This window comes from Mirounga angustirostris, unplaced genomic scaffold, assembly GCF_029215605.1.
Source record: "Mirounga angustirostris isolate CCGP_5_RB_7025 unplaced genomic scaffold, mMirAng1.0.hap1 SCAF_7, whole genome shotgun sequence".
NCBI lineage: Eukaryota > Metazoa > Chordata > Mammalia > Carnivora > Phocidae > Mirounga > Mirounga angustirostris.
The window spans coordinates 53890835-53907660 of NW_026991715.1; the positions used below are offsets into that span (position 1 = coordinate 53890835).

The window sequence follows — 16826 nt, forward strand, 5'->3', positions numbered from 1 at the left end:
GAGCAGGGAGCCCGATGCGGGACTCGATCCAGGGACTCCAGGATCATGACCCGAACCGAAGGCAGTCGCTTAACCAACTGAGCCACCCAGGCGCCCTAACACTAGAAATTGATTATCTAGGGGAGCTTTCTGATCTGAGTAATTAATGATAAGTTCGTCACTAGACTATTTCTCTCAAAAATTATTTAGACTCTTCCCCTAAGTTTAGTATAGTTCCAACAGGTCTTTGGGCAAAGTATAGAAAAGTGAAAATGGACTAGTCAGTTATATTGATTTTCAAGTGTTGAACCAAACTTGTATTATTCTTTTTGTATGTTGAATTTTACTGTATTTTCTTGAGGGTTATTTTGCATTTTTGTTCATGAGGAATATTTTGTAAATTTTTTTTTAATGTCTTTGTCCAAAATGTTTTGGAACTAGGATTATGCTGGTCATAGAAAATGAGTTGGAAAGTGTTTCCTCTTTTATGTGAACAAATTTAAGATTAGTGGTATTTCTCCTTTAATGTTTGATAGAATTCAACAGTGAGACCATCTGGGCCTGTAATTTTCTTTGCAGGAAGAATTTTGATTATAAATTCAATTTCTTTAATACCTATAGGTATACTCAGATTTTCAGTTTTGTCTTGTGTCAGTTTTGATACTAAGCTGTTGAATTTATAGGTATGAAGTTTTCATACTGTTTACTGAAATTTTTAATGTGTGGTGGATAGTCCTCTTTCATTGATAATTGATGTTTTCCTTCTCTCTCTCTCCCTTTTTTTTTCCTTTTCTTGCTAAGGGTATTTTGACTTCCAAAAATCTTTTTAATGAACCAACTTTTAGCTATATGTTTTCAATTGTGTGTGTATTTTCATTTTTTTTAACTTAACATTTCCTTTCTTCTATTTACTCTGCCTTTAATTTTCTCTTTTTCTAGCTTCTTAAGATGAAAATTTAGATTGATTATAAGCCCTTTTACTTTTCTAGTTAGACATTTAAAGCTGTACGTTTTCATCTGAGCACGGCTTTACTTGCATTTCATAAATTTTGATAGGTTGTTTTCATTATTCAGTTAAAAACACTGTCTAGTTTTCCTTGTGATTTCTTACCTTACATGTAAGTTATTTAGAAGTGTGTTGTTTAATTTCGTAATATTTGGGACATAGCTAAATATCTTACTATTTTCTAACTTAATTCCATTGTGAATGTCAAATAGCAATCTGTAAGATTTCCATCTTTCTGAAATTTAATGAGATTTATTTTAAAACCTGTTGTACTTATCTTAGTCAGTATTCCTGGTGCACTTGAAATGAGTGTGTACTCTGTAGTTGTTGGATGTGTTACCTAGTTCTATCAGTTAACCGAGAGAATTGACATCTGCAACCATGATTATAGATTTGCCTGTTTCTGTGTTTATATCTATCACTTTTTGATGTGTATTGAAGTTCATGTATATTGAAGTTCTTTTATTGGGTGCATTCATTTTTAGTATATTGTTGAATTGATAATACATCATTTGTCTTTCTCTGATTTATTTCACTTAGCACAATGCTTTCAGTGTCCATTCATGATGTTGCAAATGGCAGGATTTCTTTATGGCTGAATAATATTCCTATACACACATACACACACACACCTATGTGCCACATTTTCTTTATTCATTTGTCACTGTACAGTAGTTTGTCTTGGCTGTTGTAAATAATGCTGCATTGAACATGAGGATACTATATCTTTTCGAAATAGTGATTTTATCCCTTCAGGTAAAGATCCAGAAGTAGAATTGCTGTATCATATGATAATTTTATTTTTAGTTTTTTTGAGCAACATCCACACTGTTTTCTGTAGTGGCTCCAGCAATTTATCCAGTCTGACACTCTACCTTTTTATTTAATTTTATTATAGATGGCATTTCTGACAGAGATGAGGAAGTGTTCATTGAATTCTTATTTGACCTTTGATAAAAATAAGACAAAGTGTCTATTGTACATTTCCACATAATAACTTAGTTCATTTACTTTAATAATTGATATGACTGGGTTTAAGTCTACCATCTTAATATTTTCCACTTATCCCATCTGTTTTTCACTTCTCATTTGCTGCTTCCTTTTGGGTTATTCAGATAATTTTAATATTTTTTATTTTCTCTATTGTACCACTTTACTCTTTACACTTCATACTGCACAAGTAATAAACTCTTAAAGGTATATTCTATTTACCCTTCATCTTTCGTGCTATTCTATATTTCACTTTTACATAACCCAGTTTTATGTCCAACTTATTTTGGCTTAAAGTGTTTTATCTTTAAAGGAAATTGGGCAGAAAAAAGAAACTAGTTTTAATATGTAGCCATGTTTCATATTTAGCCACCAATTTTGATGTTTTTCATTTCTTCTTGTAGGTCTGAATGGCAGGTCAGCTGTTGAAAAATTCTCTCAATTTTGATTTATCTGAAGGTCTCTATTTCAGCTTCACTTTTGCAGGATATTTTTGCTGGATATGCAGGTGGTTTGACAGTTTATCCTTTCAGTGTTTTAAAATTGTCATTCCATTGTTCATTGGCTTCCAGTATTTCTGATGAAGAGTCAGTCATATTTATGTTTTTCTTCCCTTGTATGTGATAAATTGTTTTTCTGTGGCTGTTCCCGAGATATTTTTAACTCTGGTGTTCAACAGTATGATTATGATTTGCCCAGGGATAGTGTTTTTTCAGTATTTTTTCCACTTTGTTCTTGCTCTCTGGGACTCCACTTAATGTGTGTTAGTATGCATAACATTATACTTCAGGTTACTGAAGCTCTGTTTTTCTGATTTTTTTTTTTGTATTGGTTAGTTCCCATTATTGCGTTCAAGTTGACTGACCCTGTCTTCTGCTTTCTTCAATCTGCAGATAAGCCCATTCAGTGAATGCTTCATTTCTCATATTTTTCATTTCTGTAATTTCCACTCGGTTATTTTTCTTAGTTTCCTTTCTTCCGAGATTTCTCTCCGTTCATTGTAGATTTGCCTTTAAATCATTGAACATATTTATAATAGGTGCTTTAACTTTCTTGTCTACTGATTTCAACATCTTTGTCATGTTGATCTATTTCTTTTGAGTCTCCCTTTATTTCCTTGTGTATCACATTTTTCTATCTTTTCTCATGTCTTATGGAGTTTTTTTAATTGAGTACTAGACATTGTGGTTGGTATGTTTGATAATGTCTAGATTATGTTTGTTTTTCTCCTTTAAAGGATGTTATTTTATTCTAAAAGGTAGCTAATGTCCTCCCAACTCTCCTTTGCCTTTCAAGGCTTGGTTTTAGGCTTTAATAAGGCAGATCTAGACTGGTCCTTATTCTAGGTTTCTCATCTGAATCATAGAAAATAATTTGAATTACTGTTTTCTATGTTCTCCAAGGACCGCCATATTAGTACTGTTCTAGGTGTACAGCAGAGAAGGTAATTCATTACATATAGTGGATGCCTTAGGGCATTAGGGTTTAATTCTGCTAGAACCCCAATTGAGAAGGCTGCTCTAAGACTGTGGTCCTTATCTCTAACAGGTGGCTTTTCTGGTGTCTGGAGTAAATGTTTGGGTGTTAACTTTCCATTTGTGTGGGCTAGAATTCTATCACCTCACTGTGTTATGTGACTGCTAGTATCTTTCTTCTGCTCTCATTCCTGGAGGAGATGTTCTCTCTTAGGCTTCATGCTTTGGGCATGTGGAACCCAGATATAGAATAAGGACCCATGGGATACTTCTATTAGGCTTGTGAGGCTCCCCTTTTAAATAGCTCTCTTTTCTCTAGAACCCCGAGATTCTCTCCCTCCTTGGCTCAGTGAGAGTTCTGCTCCCTTTGGCCTTTATTTCCTTTTCATTGTTTAGGAAATGTAGCCCAGTCAGAGAGCTAGAGTGAACATTGGCACATCTTAAATGTTTCCATTCTGTCTGGAAATGTGGAGTTGTAGTTTTGCTCTTGCTATTGTCTATTCCAACCAGAGTTGGAAATAGTTGATTCATTTATTTTGTTCAGTGGTAAAGTTATTTTTGGTGTGCTTGGATGTGTTGAGTAAGCCTGTAACCAGTTACTTTATCAGCATTAGAGGTGAATATAATGGGATTTATTTTACAATCATGGAATTTAGTCTGGAATAGTTCCTGCCTATAAATTCAGTGAAATAACAATACATTTTTTAAAATGTTTTAAATTGTTCTCAATTATATTCTCATTTAGGTGAGATATCGTGTAGTAATGTTTTAAAATTGAATAATGCCTAAAGCTGATGGGCATTTCTCTTAGGATGTTTAATTTACTGATGATAGCCTTATGGAGGTAACTTTTGAGGAGACATTTAAAGAATAATATAATCTTTATAGGAGAAAGATGATCATCTTTGAAAAGTTTGATGTTACTTGGTAATAAGTTTTATGAAGAAAATAAAGACTGGAAAAGAAGGATAACCTATAGATAAAAATATGTTAAAGTCCTATGAAGTTTTTAAAAAATGGGCAAGGTTAAACTAAAGAGTTTAAATATGTGCCCTTGAATGATAAACAGTAAGGAAAGGCAAGAAAGTGAATTCTTTTAAAGTCAGGTTAGTGGTTAGACTTTTTCGGAGGGAAGAAGGGCACCACGAAGCGCTTCTTTGTTTTGTGTAATTTTGCTCTATTTTTTTCCAATAAAAAGTTTGATTTTTGTATTTTCAACAAAAGCTTTTAGACTACTGATTTATAGAAGGGAGAGATTAGTGATTATTTGCTCCTCCAGGATATGCATACATTTTTGACATTCTCAAACACAGGCTTATACTCTCAGACTTCATAATGACTTTTGGATGAAACCTTAAACTTTAACCATCTCCATCTTAATCTGGTGTTCAGCTGAGAATGATGTGATCTTTCGTGCTCAGAAAATCAAGAAATGTGCCTTAATATAAAGAAGGCTCTAAAGATAAACTGCCTGACTCAAAAATTTGCTTAGTTGTTTCTTTACAGTCTTTCCTCCATGTCATAACAAACATTAGAATAATAACATAAGATGTTTAACTTGATGTGAATATATTAGTTTTTAAAAAGCTAATACTGGTTAGCTTGATTGATTACAGTTTGATCTGTTACCAGGCTAATTGACTATATTTTTTTGTATTCTCTGTAAACTTAACTTCCATTGCTGATTTATGTTGTTGATTATAAGGAGGTTCAGGGAGCTCAGTATAAATCTTCATCCCTATTTTTTTTTTAAAAGATTTTTAAAAATTTATTCATTTGAGAGAGAGAGAGACAGAGAAAGCATAAGCATGGGGAGCAGTAGAGGGAGAGAGAGAAGCAGGCTCCCCCCACTGAGCAGGGATCCTGACGTGGGGCTTGATCCCAGAACCCTGGGATCATGACCTGAGCCGAAGGCAGGTGCTTAACTGACTGAGCCACCCAGGTGCCCCACTTTTTAATTTTTTTAGAGAGACAGACACACAAAAATGCATGTATGAGCAAGGGGGAGGGGCAGAGGGAATGTGTGAGAGAGAGAGAGAGAGAGAGAGAGAGAGAATCTCAAGCAGGCTTTATGCACAGTGTGGAGTCTCAGCAGGGCTTCATCTCACGACCCTGAGATCATGACCTGAGCTGATGCCTAGCCAATGAGCCACCCAGGCACCTCTGTAATCTTCACTTTTTTTTTTTTAAGATTTTATTTATTTATTTGACAGAGATAGATAGAGAGAGCAGGAATACAAGCAGGGGGAGTGGCAGAAGGAGAAGCAGGCCTCCCGCTGAGCAGGGAGCCCAATATGGGGCTCGATCCCAGGACCCTGGGATCATGACCTGAGCCGAAGGCAGATGCCCAATGACTGAGCCACCCAGGTGCCCCTAATCTTCACTTTTTTAATGGGAGAAAATTACTATAGGTTTTTTTTTCTTTTATTAACAGAATAAATTTAAACGTGAAGAGAAAACAAATGGATGGAGAATAGACAAAGCCTTTCGTAAGTATTAAGACCTCTTTTACAATATACCACTTGGAGATCTTAAAAAATGACCAATCTTTTGTGTTTAGTCCATTGTGTTTTAGATTTGTTTTGCCTCTTTATTGTCATAGGAAGAATGAGACTGGAGATTTTTCCTTTTAGCAGTGCAGGTCTGAGAGCTGATAACAAACAGATCTATAGGCAAGGGATAAGCTAAAACATCAAGAAGCAAGTAAGCAGAGCTCTGAGTTCCAGAAGTTATAAAGGAACTGAAGATACCATTTTTTTTTTAAGATTTATTTATTTATTTTAGAGAGAGATGGAGGGATCTCATGTGGGGGAGAAGCAGAGAGGGAGTGAGAGAATCTCAAGCCGACTCCCTGCTGAGCACCTGACTTGGGGCTCGATCCTAGAACTCCGAGATCATGACCTGAGCCAAAATCAGGAGTTGGACGCTCAACTGATTGAGCCACCCAGGTGCCCCCTGAAGACACCATTTCTAAATGTTTTTTATTTTTGGGGGGAACTGTATTCAAGAAGAAGTTGTTTCTGGAAGGACTTATACTATAGATGATTCCTTCTTGTGGTCATTCAGTTAACAATACTGAATAGCTCCTGTGTGCTAGTTAATGTTCTAGGCATTGAGGATATACTGGTGAACAGGGCAGATGAGAAGCTTGTTTTTAGAGCCGTAAGTCTAATTGGTTGGGGGAAAGGATAAAGTCAGTAAGCATGGTTAATTGCAGAAAGTGAGTAATTTCTAAGAAGAAGAAAAAAGAGGGAGTGAGGAGTGGATGTGTGGATTGAGTGGTCAGGAACGTTTTGTCTAAAAAGATGGTATCTGAATTTACACCTGATTTGAAGGAATGATTGATATTTTTCAGCTTTTGAGTAATAGCCTCATTGAAATTAACAAATTTTTCTTTTTGAGTCCAGAGGAAAACATCAAGAGATCTGTACAGAAAAACAAAATTGAATGCATTGTTTAAAATAGTACCTGTAGGAATGCCTGACGCCTGGCTAGCTCAGTCAGAAGAGCTTGTGACTCTTGATCTCGGGATTATGAATTAGAGCCTCATGTTGGTTGTAATGATTACTAAAAAAATAAATAAATAAACTTAAAAGACAGACAAAGGTTTGATACCTATTTAAAAAAAATAAAGTACCTCTAGTCTTTGGAAGATAGTTATCAATGTTTCATGATAAATAAATGTATTCAGTGTTGCTGTAGTGCTAATCTCAGAACAAAATCTCAAGTGAGGACTGATGTTGTATAGCATGTGTGTTTACTTTATGAGTAGACACTAAGGTAGGTGACTGGACTCTACACCCAATGTTGTTTTGGGTCCTCAGGGACATGACCTCCAGGAATGGCTCCTGGAAGATCTGCATTGTTTTGGTCGTCAACCTTCTGAATTTTGGAGAGGTGGTCTTGAAACTGTGCATTACATTCAGTGCATTATAATCAGAAAAGAATCTATAGATCTGTAAAGTCTTTATGGGGGTGTGGAGCCATTGTTAAAACCATTTTAATAGAAAACTGTTAAATTCACTGATTTGGGTGCTTTGTGGTGGAACATTAAAAAAAAAAAAACCTCAATTTTTTTTTCTTTTATAACTTCTATTTTCTTTTTTTTTACTGTTTTTTTTATCTTATTATGTTATGTTAATCACCATACATTACATACAACTTGTATTTTCAATTCCTCTGAGAATTATTTTTTTTTAAAGTTTATTTATTTAAGCAATCTCTAGGTCCATTGTGGGGCTTGAACTCACAACCCCAAGATTAAGGGTTGCATGCTCTGCCGACTGAGCCAGCCAGGTGCCCCATCCTCTTGAGAATGATTTTAATGCTGTATTTTTCAGAATCATTGTTGTGGATGGTCAGAACAGAAAAAGGCTGGGTCCACAATAAATAGGGCCTTCAGGAATCCTAGGTTTGGGCTTGGTTTCTTGAGGCTACTTTATTTTTGTTACGGTATATACCCCTTTTCCTTTTTTTTTTTTTTTTTTTTTTAAGATTTTATTTATTTACCTGACAGAGCGAGAGAGCACAAGCAGGGGGAGTGGCAGAGGGAGAGGGAGAAGCAGGCTCCCTGCTGAGCAAGGAGCCCAGTGCGGGGCTCGATCCCAGGATGCTGGGATTGTGACCTGAGCTGAAGGCAGAGGCTTAACTGACTGAGCCACCCAGGCACCCCTGTATACCTCTTTTTCTGAGGCAGTTAAACCAATCTTGGGGCTTATGTATATAGAGCCTAATTTTTTCTACCTTCACTGTATTGTTAGATGTAGATGTTAGGCAAAGATTTGACTCCTGTAATGGATTCATTCCTGGTTTGTTCATGGCTCTTTCTTTTTCTTTTTTAAAGTAGGCTCCACGCCCAACATGGGGCTTGAACTCACACCCTGAGATCAATAATCCCATGACTCAGTCTATTGACTGAGCCTGCAAGGCACCCTGTTCATGGCTCTTTCTGATGTAATGATGTTGTTGGGTATTTAGTGAGAGTGGTCCTGATCAAAATTCATTTACTTCCTTCTTTGTTGATACTTGGAAGAGTAAATAGTGAAAGGGTTGTGATAAGAGAGGATATGTGGTGGAGAGGCTTTTGAGGAATTAGTCATACTAATTAGTCTTAAAGTTGATTGATAATTTACTTACAGTGCAATTTATAGTTTGAGTTTTGAGAAAGAGTATAGCCGTGTAACCACCACCCAAAACAAGGTATGGAACATTTCCATCACTCCAGAAAGGCCCCTCGTATCCTTTTCTAGTCAGTTTCCACAGCTATCTTGATGCAGGGCCACCGCTGTTTTTATTTGAATCATCATAGGTTAATTAGTTTAGCTTATTCTAGAACTTCTTATTCATGGCATCATACAGTATGTACTCTTTTATGTCTGCCTTCTTTTAGTCAGCATTTTTGAAATTTTCCTATAATATCACTTACATCAGTACATAGTTCCTTTTTAAATTTTTTAATTTTTTTAAACTAATGTAGCTTATTCCTTTTTATTGCTTGATTTTCCTTTGTCTGACTACTACAGTGACTAGAGTTGGTTATGCATTCTCCTGCTAATAAGCCCATTTGCTTTTTTTTTTTTTTAAGATTTTATTTATTTATTTGACAAAGAGAGAGACACAGTGAGAGAGGGAACACAAGCAGAGGGAGTGGGAGAGGGAGAAGCAGGCCTCCCGTGGAGCGGGGAGCCCGATGCGGGACTCGATCTCAGGACGCTGGGATCATGACCTGAGCTGAAGGCAGACACTTAACCATCTGAGCCACCCAGGCTTCCCCCCCCATTTGCTTTTGATATCATGATACTTGAAAATTCTTTCTTTTTTTAAAATAAAAACTTGAAGGTTCTTTTTCTTTTTTTTATAACAGAGGAAAAGCGCCCTTTTGACTTCGATTTTTTTGCTCATTTGCTTCAGAAAGTTCTTGCTGAAGAAGAGAAAAGAAAACAAAAATCTGTTAAAAATCAGAGTTTAAAGGAGAAGAAATCCTCTAAACCACGGAAAAATGTAAAAGGTAAAATAAAAGAAAGTGTGTTCTATTAATAATAATAGACTTGGAATGTTGTCCCTCAAGTCTTTGAGCATTCCTATGTCGTTTAGATCATCTGGGCATCCATTGGGGAGAATTGATTTTTCTCCAGTCTTGTAGTTATCTCACCCAAAATAGTACTTCTGTGTAAATTTTATAATTGGCATGACTGGGCTATTTAACATCTTTCTTGCATCTAGGGCATAGTTGTAGCTAATAAAAGACCATTGGAATTTGGGGGTGTCATGTTTGGTTACTTATCATCATTTTCCTTTGTAGAACCTGGCACAAAGTTCTAATATTTAAAAAATGGAACTCTGATACTTCTGCTTGTGACTGAATTGTATTGTTTGAGCACAGTTTTTTTACCTTTTTTTTTTTTTTTTAACATAAAATATATTATTTGTTTCAGGGGTACAGATCTGTGATTCATCAGTCTTAACACAGTTCACAGAGCTCCACCATAGCACATACCCTCCCCAATGTCCATCACCCAGCCACCCCATCCCTCCCGCCCCCACCACTCTAGCAACCCTCAGTTTGTTTCCTGAGATTAAGAGTCTCTTATGGTTTGTCTCCCTCTCTGGTTTTGTCTTGTTTCATTTTTCCCTCCCTTCCCCTATGATCCTCTGCCTTGTTTCTCAAATTCCTCATATCAGTGAGACCATATGATACTTGTCTTTTCTCTGATTGACTTATTTTGCTTAGTATAATATTGAGCACAGTTTCTTTCTTTTTTTTTCTTTTTTAGATTTTACTTTATTTGACAGAGAGAGAGAGAGACAGCACAAGTAGGCAGAGTGGCAGGCAGAGGGAGAGGGAGAAGCAGGCTTCCCGCTGAGCGGGGAGCCCGATGCGGGGCTCGATCCCAGGATCCTGGGATCATGACTTGAGCCGAAGGCAGCTGCTTAGCCGACTGAGCCACCCAGGCGCCCCAGTTTATTTCTGAGGGTTAATGTTGACTTGTACTGGATAGAACCTTGTTTATATGTAGGTATTTGTGTTTTTAGCAGGTATTTTCTTAATTATTTGAATTCTGATCTAGGAGGACAATGTTTAGCTCTATCCAGTACTTTAAAGACTCATGGAACTATAGGGAACTTTGTATGTTAGGTAGTCCACATCCCAGACCCTTTCCGTTTGTTTTAGTCACTTGGAAACAGCCCTGGAGATCTTGTTCCTTTTTCCTAAGGTCTCACAGTTTTAGTAGTGACAGAGGCAGGACTCGAGCCTAGGGCCGTAAGAGCCTGCTTTGGGGGTCTCCAAGACTACTGTTAGGTTTGATTATTGGCTCAGAGAGTCACAAGATCCAACATACAGTTGTACAAACAGCTGAGATTTGTAACAGTGAAAGGAAATGGAATAAAATCAGCAGAGGGAAGGACGTGGCTCCAAGTGGAGGGGAATTTAGGTGCAGGCTTACCAGTCCTCTCGCCCAGAGTCACACAGGTTCTGCTTCATTCCTGTAGTAACAAGTCATGATGAGATACATAACAAATTGTCTACCAGCAAAGCTTGTTAGAAACTCACTATCCGGGCGCCTGGGTGGCTCAGTTGGTTAAGCGACTGCCCTCGGCTCAGGTCATGATCCTGGAGTCCCAGGATCGAGTCCCACATCGGGCTCTCTGCTCGGCAGGGAGCCTGCTTCTCCCTCTGACCCTACCCCCTCTCGTGTGCTCTCTCTCTCTCTCTCATTCTCTCTGTCTCAAATAAATAAATAAAAATCTTTAAAAAAAAAAAAAAAAAAGAAACTCACTATCCAAGGTTTTTATTGGAAGCTGGTCATGTAGACACCCTCTGCCTGGCACATGTCAGAATTCAGAACTCCCAAAACGAAAATAGTTTTTCAGCATAAACCACCTTGTTTGTACAAACATTTTAGGCCACTTTTGTCAGGCTGGTGTGAATTCTTCCCAAGCCCAAGTTTCCAGACACAGCCCAAAGGCCAACCTTTTAAGCAGGACTTTGAAGGGATAGCAGTGAGGCCTGCTACATTAACTCTCTTCTGCACAGAGCAGTCCAATATTTCTTTTTCTGGACCATGATGTCTGTATCATTTTAAACATAGTATTGGTAACTACAAAATTATTTCATTCTTCAGTCACTTACTTACTATACATGGCCCTCAGAGATTAAAATAGATATATTAACATGATTATTATGTAACAGATGAAAGCATAAGTAAGTCATTGTATCTTAATGTGAGAACTTTTCAGATATATTATTACAAGTCTCAGAATTTAAAAATTACTGTTTATTATTCTGATAAGAGAATCCAGAATTGTCTTCTCAGTTTTAAAATCTTGTTATGACTTTTTTTAACAAAAGTAAATGACACTGAATTTTATTATTTTTTTAAGATTAGATATTTTTAGAGAAGATGTCTTGATCGACCATGGTTGTGAAGTTAAGTTTGTTTTTGGTTGATGTCTCCATGGTGATCTCTCTTGTTTGGTTTTTTAAACTTAATTTATTGTTTTCATCTTTTTTTTTTTTTTTAGATTTTATTTATTTGAGAGAGTGAGAATGAGAGAGAGAGCACGAGAGGGGGGAGGTTCAGAGGGAGAAGCAGATTCCCTGCTGAGCAGCGAACCCCATGTGGGACTCGATTCTGGGACTCCAGGATTATGACCTGAGCTGAAGGCAGTCGCTTAACCAGTTGAGCCACCCAGGCGCCCCTTGTTTTCATCTTTTGATACAGTTAATTGTGAATATGCCTTCATAAAAAGGGCACTAGAAATTGTTTAAAAATATTTGTTAAAAAGATTGTACATTGAAAAACAAATGGTGCAGAAAATAAATTTGTTGAATTCTCTTTTGTACCCTGCCCTCAAATCAAATTGTCCAGATTTTCTAGGGATAACCATTAGTAAACTCTTTTATTCAAGTGTATGTGTGTCTTAGAGGATATGCAATTGTTTTTGCTTAATAAAAATGACATCATACTATATATGTTTTCTGCAACTTGAGTTTTTTGTGCAACATTTTTTGAAATCTTTCATATTACTACTTATACGCCTACCTCATTATTATTTGTTGTGTGGATTTTTATGGATTTTTATAGCGTAAGTGTACTATAACTTCTTTAGTCATTCCCAGTTGGACGTGTTAGGTTGTCTTCAAATTTTTGCCCAGATATCCTTCAGTATTTATCTTCTCCATCTTTAAGAATTTTTCGTTGGGGCACTTGGGTGGCTCAGTGGGTTAAGCGTCTGCTTTCGGCTCAGGTCATGATCCCAGAGTCCTGGGATCGAGCCCCACATTGGGCTCCCTGCTCAGCGGGGAGCCTGTTTCTCCCTCTCTCTCTGCCTGCTGCTCCCCCAGTTTGTGCGCTCTCTCTCTCTCTCAAATGAATAAAATCTTAAAAAAAAGAATTTTTCTGTAGGTTATTTATATGTTTATAACAATATCTTTTATTTTCAAAGTGAATAAAGTTGCCAGTGAAGAAGGAAATGATGATCCAGATGTGTCTCCGAGCACCAAAATTTCAGACACAGAATCACCTCAAAAGGATGCTCAGATAGTTGAAGAAGAACAACAGTCTCAGACTTTAACAGGACAGGATTCAGAACAGATTGCATTAGAACCAAACCTAAATCAAAAGAAAAAAAGAAGAAAGAATCAGGATGAAGTTGGTAAACAGGAAGTAAAAAATCTTTCAGGAAATGCCACTGTTCAGTTAGGTCATTCTAAAGGAGAAAAATACAAAAGTAAGTTTCTTAAATATATTAATAGTTCCTGTATTACTTGAGAAAATGTGTACTATAGTATGATATGTAATTTAAATACTTCCGAGTACTAGCAACTAGTAACGTTTAAGTTTTGTATTCTATATTCATGTTACTGTGTTAAATCCTTTTGTTTTTAAAGGAAAGAAGTTTATTGTTGAGGGGTAAAGAAACCAAAGTGAACTGGGGAAATTTTTCTCTAAAGTATGTTTCTGGGGCACTTGGGTGGCTCATTCGGTTAAGCATCCAACTCTTGATTTCAGCTCAGGTCTTGATCTTTTTTTACTTAAAACCAAACAGTGATTAGAAGTCATAACAATGTGTATAGTTAACTGTATAATGCTTGTGTATCTTAATAAATCATAGGTGTTCATGTTCTACCTCTACAGAGCACCTTTGAATCCACAATAAGTTGTTTAATTTTTATAAAAGAGCTACTGAAATCAGTTTCCTTCTTCCTTCCTTCCTTCGATCTTTCTTTCTTCTCTTTCTTTTCTTTTTTTTTTATAGCTCCCTTAGAACGCAGGCATTTTGACACCCAGGATTTGCTAGGGAATGAGGGCTAAGAGATTCAGGCATTTTTAGTCTCTTAAGAATTCATATGTAGATTACTTAAAGTAGATAACCAAGTAAATAGAGAAGAAGAAGATAGTAGCAAACCAGAAAAACCTTTCTATAGAATTTAAATTTTATGTAGTTTAGTTTTACCAATATGATTTTAATAAATGAGTCGTGGTAGTAGCATAGTATAATTTATAGGCATCACAATATTATACTCATTTGTGGTTTTCTATTAAAGATATTACATAAAAAGCAGAATAGCTCAGTAATTAAGAAGTTGGACTTTGGAAATCAAACAGACCTTGGTTTAGATTCCAGCTTTTTTTGTTTGCTAAATATGACCTTGGGTAAGTCACCTAAGATCTTGAACTCAGGTTCTTTTTTCTCTGATGGGTTTACCACCTTTTAATAGGACTGTTTTCAATATTAAATGAGATAATGCATTTGATGGGCTTGAGTTTCTGTCACTTAGTAAGTACTAAATAAATGATAGCAGTTACTGTGTTATTAATTATGATTCTCCTGAAGGAGCAGAATAGGCCAGTCTACCTGTAGCTTCCTAACTAGCTATATAGAACAAATTTAACTATTTAAAATTTAAGCAAGATAAAAGGAGAATGCTATAAACTACCCAGGAAATTTGGGCTGATCCTCAAAACACAGTTACAACTTACACAGTTTTAAGTTGATTATCTTTTCATTAATGTTCTAAAATTAAGATCTCGGGCGCCTGGGTGGCTCAGTTGTTAAGCGTCTGCCTTTGGCTCAGGTCATGATCCCAGGGTTCTGGGATCGAGCCCCGCATCGGGCTCCCTGCTCAGCGGGAAGCCTGCTTCTCCCTCTCCCACTCCCCCTGCTTGTGTTCCCTCTCTCACTGTGTCTCTTTCTGTCAAATAAATAAAATCTTAAAAAATAAATAAAATTAAGATCTCTGCCTTACATATAGGAACTTGAATGTGGAATGGATTAATGATTTATAGGAAAAACACTTTTTTATGTAAATTCCTTTGTGCTTTAAAAAGTAGATGTTTTCATTTTTTAGAATAACATGCATTTTGTATTCATAGATAAAGGTCAGTCTTTAAGGCCTGAGATAAATGAAGATGAAGTCAATAAGGAACAGAAGCTTTCCTGCATACGAAACATGGATGACATTGTGGATTTATCCTCCAGTGAAAAAGCTGAGAAAAGAGCTGACCCTATCCTTTTATCAAGGTATTTTTCTATACCTTTACTGACTTTGTTTACATCTTCTATCAGTTACTGAGAGGGGAGTGTGAAGTCTCCAACTGTAATTATGAATTTGCCTGTTACTCTTTTCAGTTCTATTTGTTTTTCTTCATGTCTTTTGAAGCTTGTTAGGTGCATGCATATCTAGAATTGTTGTATCTTGGTGAAATCACCCTTTTACCATTTGTGTGTATCATTCTGATATTTCTCTTTGTTCTGATGATTACTTTGCTACAGCTGTCTTGTGGTTAATGTTTGCATGGGTTTCTTTTGCATGGGAGAGAGCAAGCATGGGGGGGGGGGCAGGGTAGGGGCAGAGAGAGGGGGACAGAGAATCCCAAGCAGGCTCCACTCTCAGGATGGAGCCCGACACAAGGCTCAGTCTCACAACCCTGAGATCATGACCTGAGCCGAAATCAGGAGTGGGACGCTTAACCAGCTGAGCCACCCAGGCGCCCCTGACTGGCTTATTTCACCTAGCATAATGTTTTCAGGTTTCATCTGTATTGCAGCATTTGACAGTATTTCCTTTTTTTTTAATGGCCAAATAATAGTCCATTGTGTGCATATATCACATTTTCTTCATTCATCTCTCAGTGAACATTTAGGCTGTTTAGTTTTTTTAAAGCTTTATTTATTTGACAGAGAACACAGCGAGAGAGGGAACACAAGCAGGGGGAGTGGGAGAGGGAGAAGCAGGCTTCCCGCCGAACAGGGAGCCCGATGTGGGGCTCAATCTCAGGACCTCGGGACCATGACCTGAGCCAAAGGCAGACGCTTAACCCCTGAGCCACCCAGGCACCCCTCTCTTGGCTATTTTAAATAAACATTGGAATGTAGATATCTCTTTGAGGTCCTGTTTTCATTTCTTACAGAAAAATACCCAGAAGAGGGACTGCTGAATCATATGATAGCTCTATTAATTTTTTTTGACATTTTATTTATTTTTTAGGTAATCTGCCCCCAATGTGGGTCTCAAACTCACAACTCTGAGATCAAGAGTCACATGCTCTACTGAATGAGCCAGCCAGACACCCCTCTATTTTTAACTTTTTGAGGAGCCTCCCTACTTCACAGTGGCTGTGCTATTTTATCTTCCCATCAGCAGTGCACAAAGATACCAGTTTTCCATATGCTCACAACACTTATTTTCTTTTTTCTTTGTTTTGAAAATGGTTATTCAGACATACGTGAGATGATACTTCATTGTGGTTTTGATTCGCATTTCCCTAAGTGATATTGAGGATCTTTACATATACTTATTGGCTATTTGTCTGCTTTGGAGAAATGTCTGTTCATTTCCTTTTCATATTTTTTAATTAGGTTATTTTAATTGAATTATAGGCATTCCTTTTATATTTTGGATATTAAGCTTGTGTCAGATATATGGTTTACAAATATTTTTTCCCATTCCATAGGTTGTTATTTGACCTTGTTGATTATTTCCTTTGCTTTGCTGAAGCTTTTTAGTTTGATACTGTCCCACTTGTCTATTTGTGCTAGTTTGTTCATACAATTCGGAAGATTAATAGTTTCTTTGAAGCTGAGCCCGTGGACCTTGGGTCCTTAATTTGCTAGGTGACAGAATTTAAATTGTGACTTCAGAGATACAACTAATTTCATAAACTACACATAAAAGGTACTATGGCTTTTTTAGGGGAAAAACAACTCTGTAATGACTGTTAAGATCCTAACTGGTTTTGTAAAACAGTGAGCCGATTCTAATATTATTAATTACACAAGAACAAAGAGTCATGAGTGGTAAAGACAACTTGAAAAACAACATTTCTGGGGAGGAAATATATTAATACATTAAGCTAGAGTAATTAGTGTGT

General features: G+C 36.8%; 1 protein-coding gene across 2 annotated transcripts in view; it reads left to right on the top strand.

Moving 5' to 3' along the window:
- BDP1 (B double prime 1, subunit of RNA polymerase III transcription initiation factor IIIB) overlaps positions 1–16826 on the top strand; it is an 86785-nt gene that overhangs the window by 10096 nt on the left and 59863 nt on the right. For both annotated transcript variants that reach the window (XM_064596216.1, XM_045896229.3), the window contains exons 8-11: positions 5885–5939; positions 9314–9457; positions 12898–13182; positions 14829–14976. In XM_064596216.1, coding sequence (XP_064452286.1) covers positions 5885–5939; positions 9314–9457; positions 12898–13182; positions 14829–14976 — 632 coding nt within the window. The remainder of the gene's footprint in view (positions 1–5884; positions 5940–9313; positions 9458–12897; positions 13183–14828; positions 14977–16826) is intronic.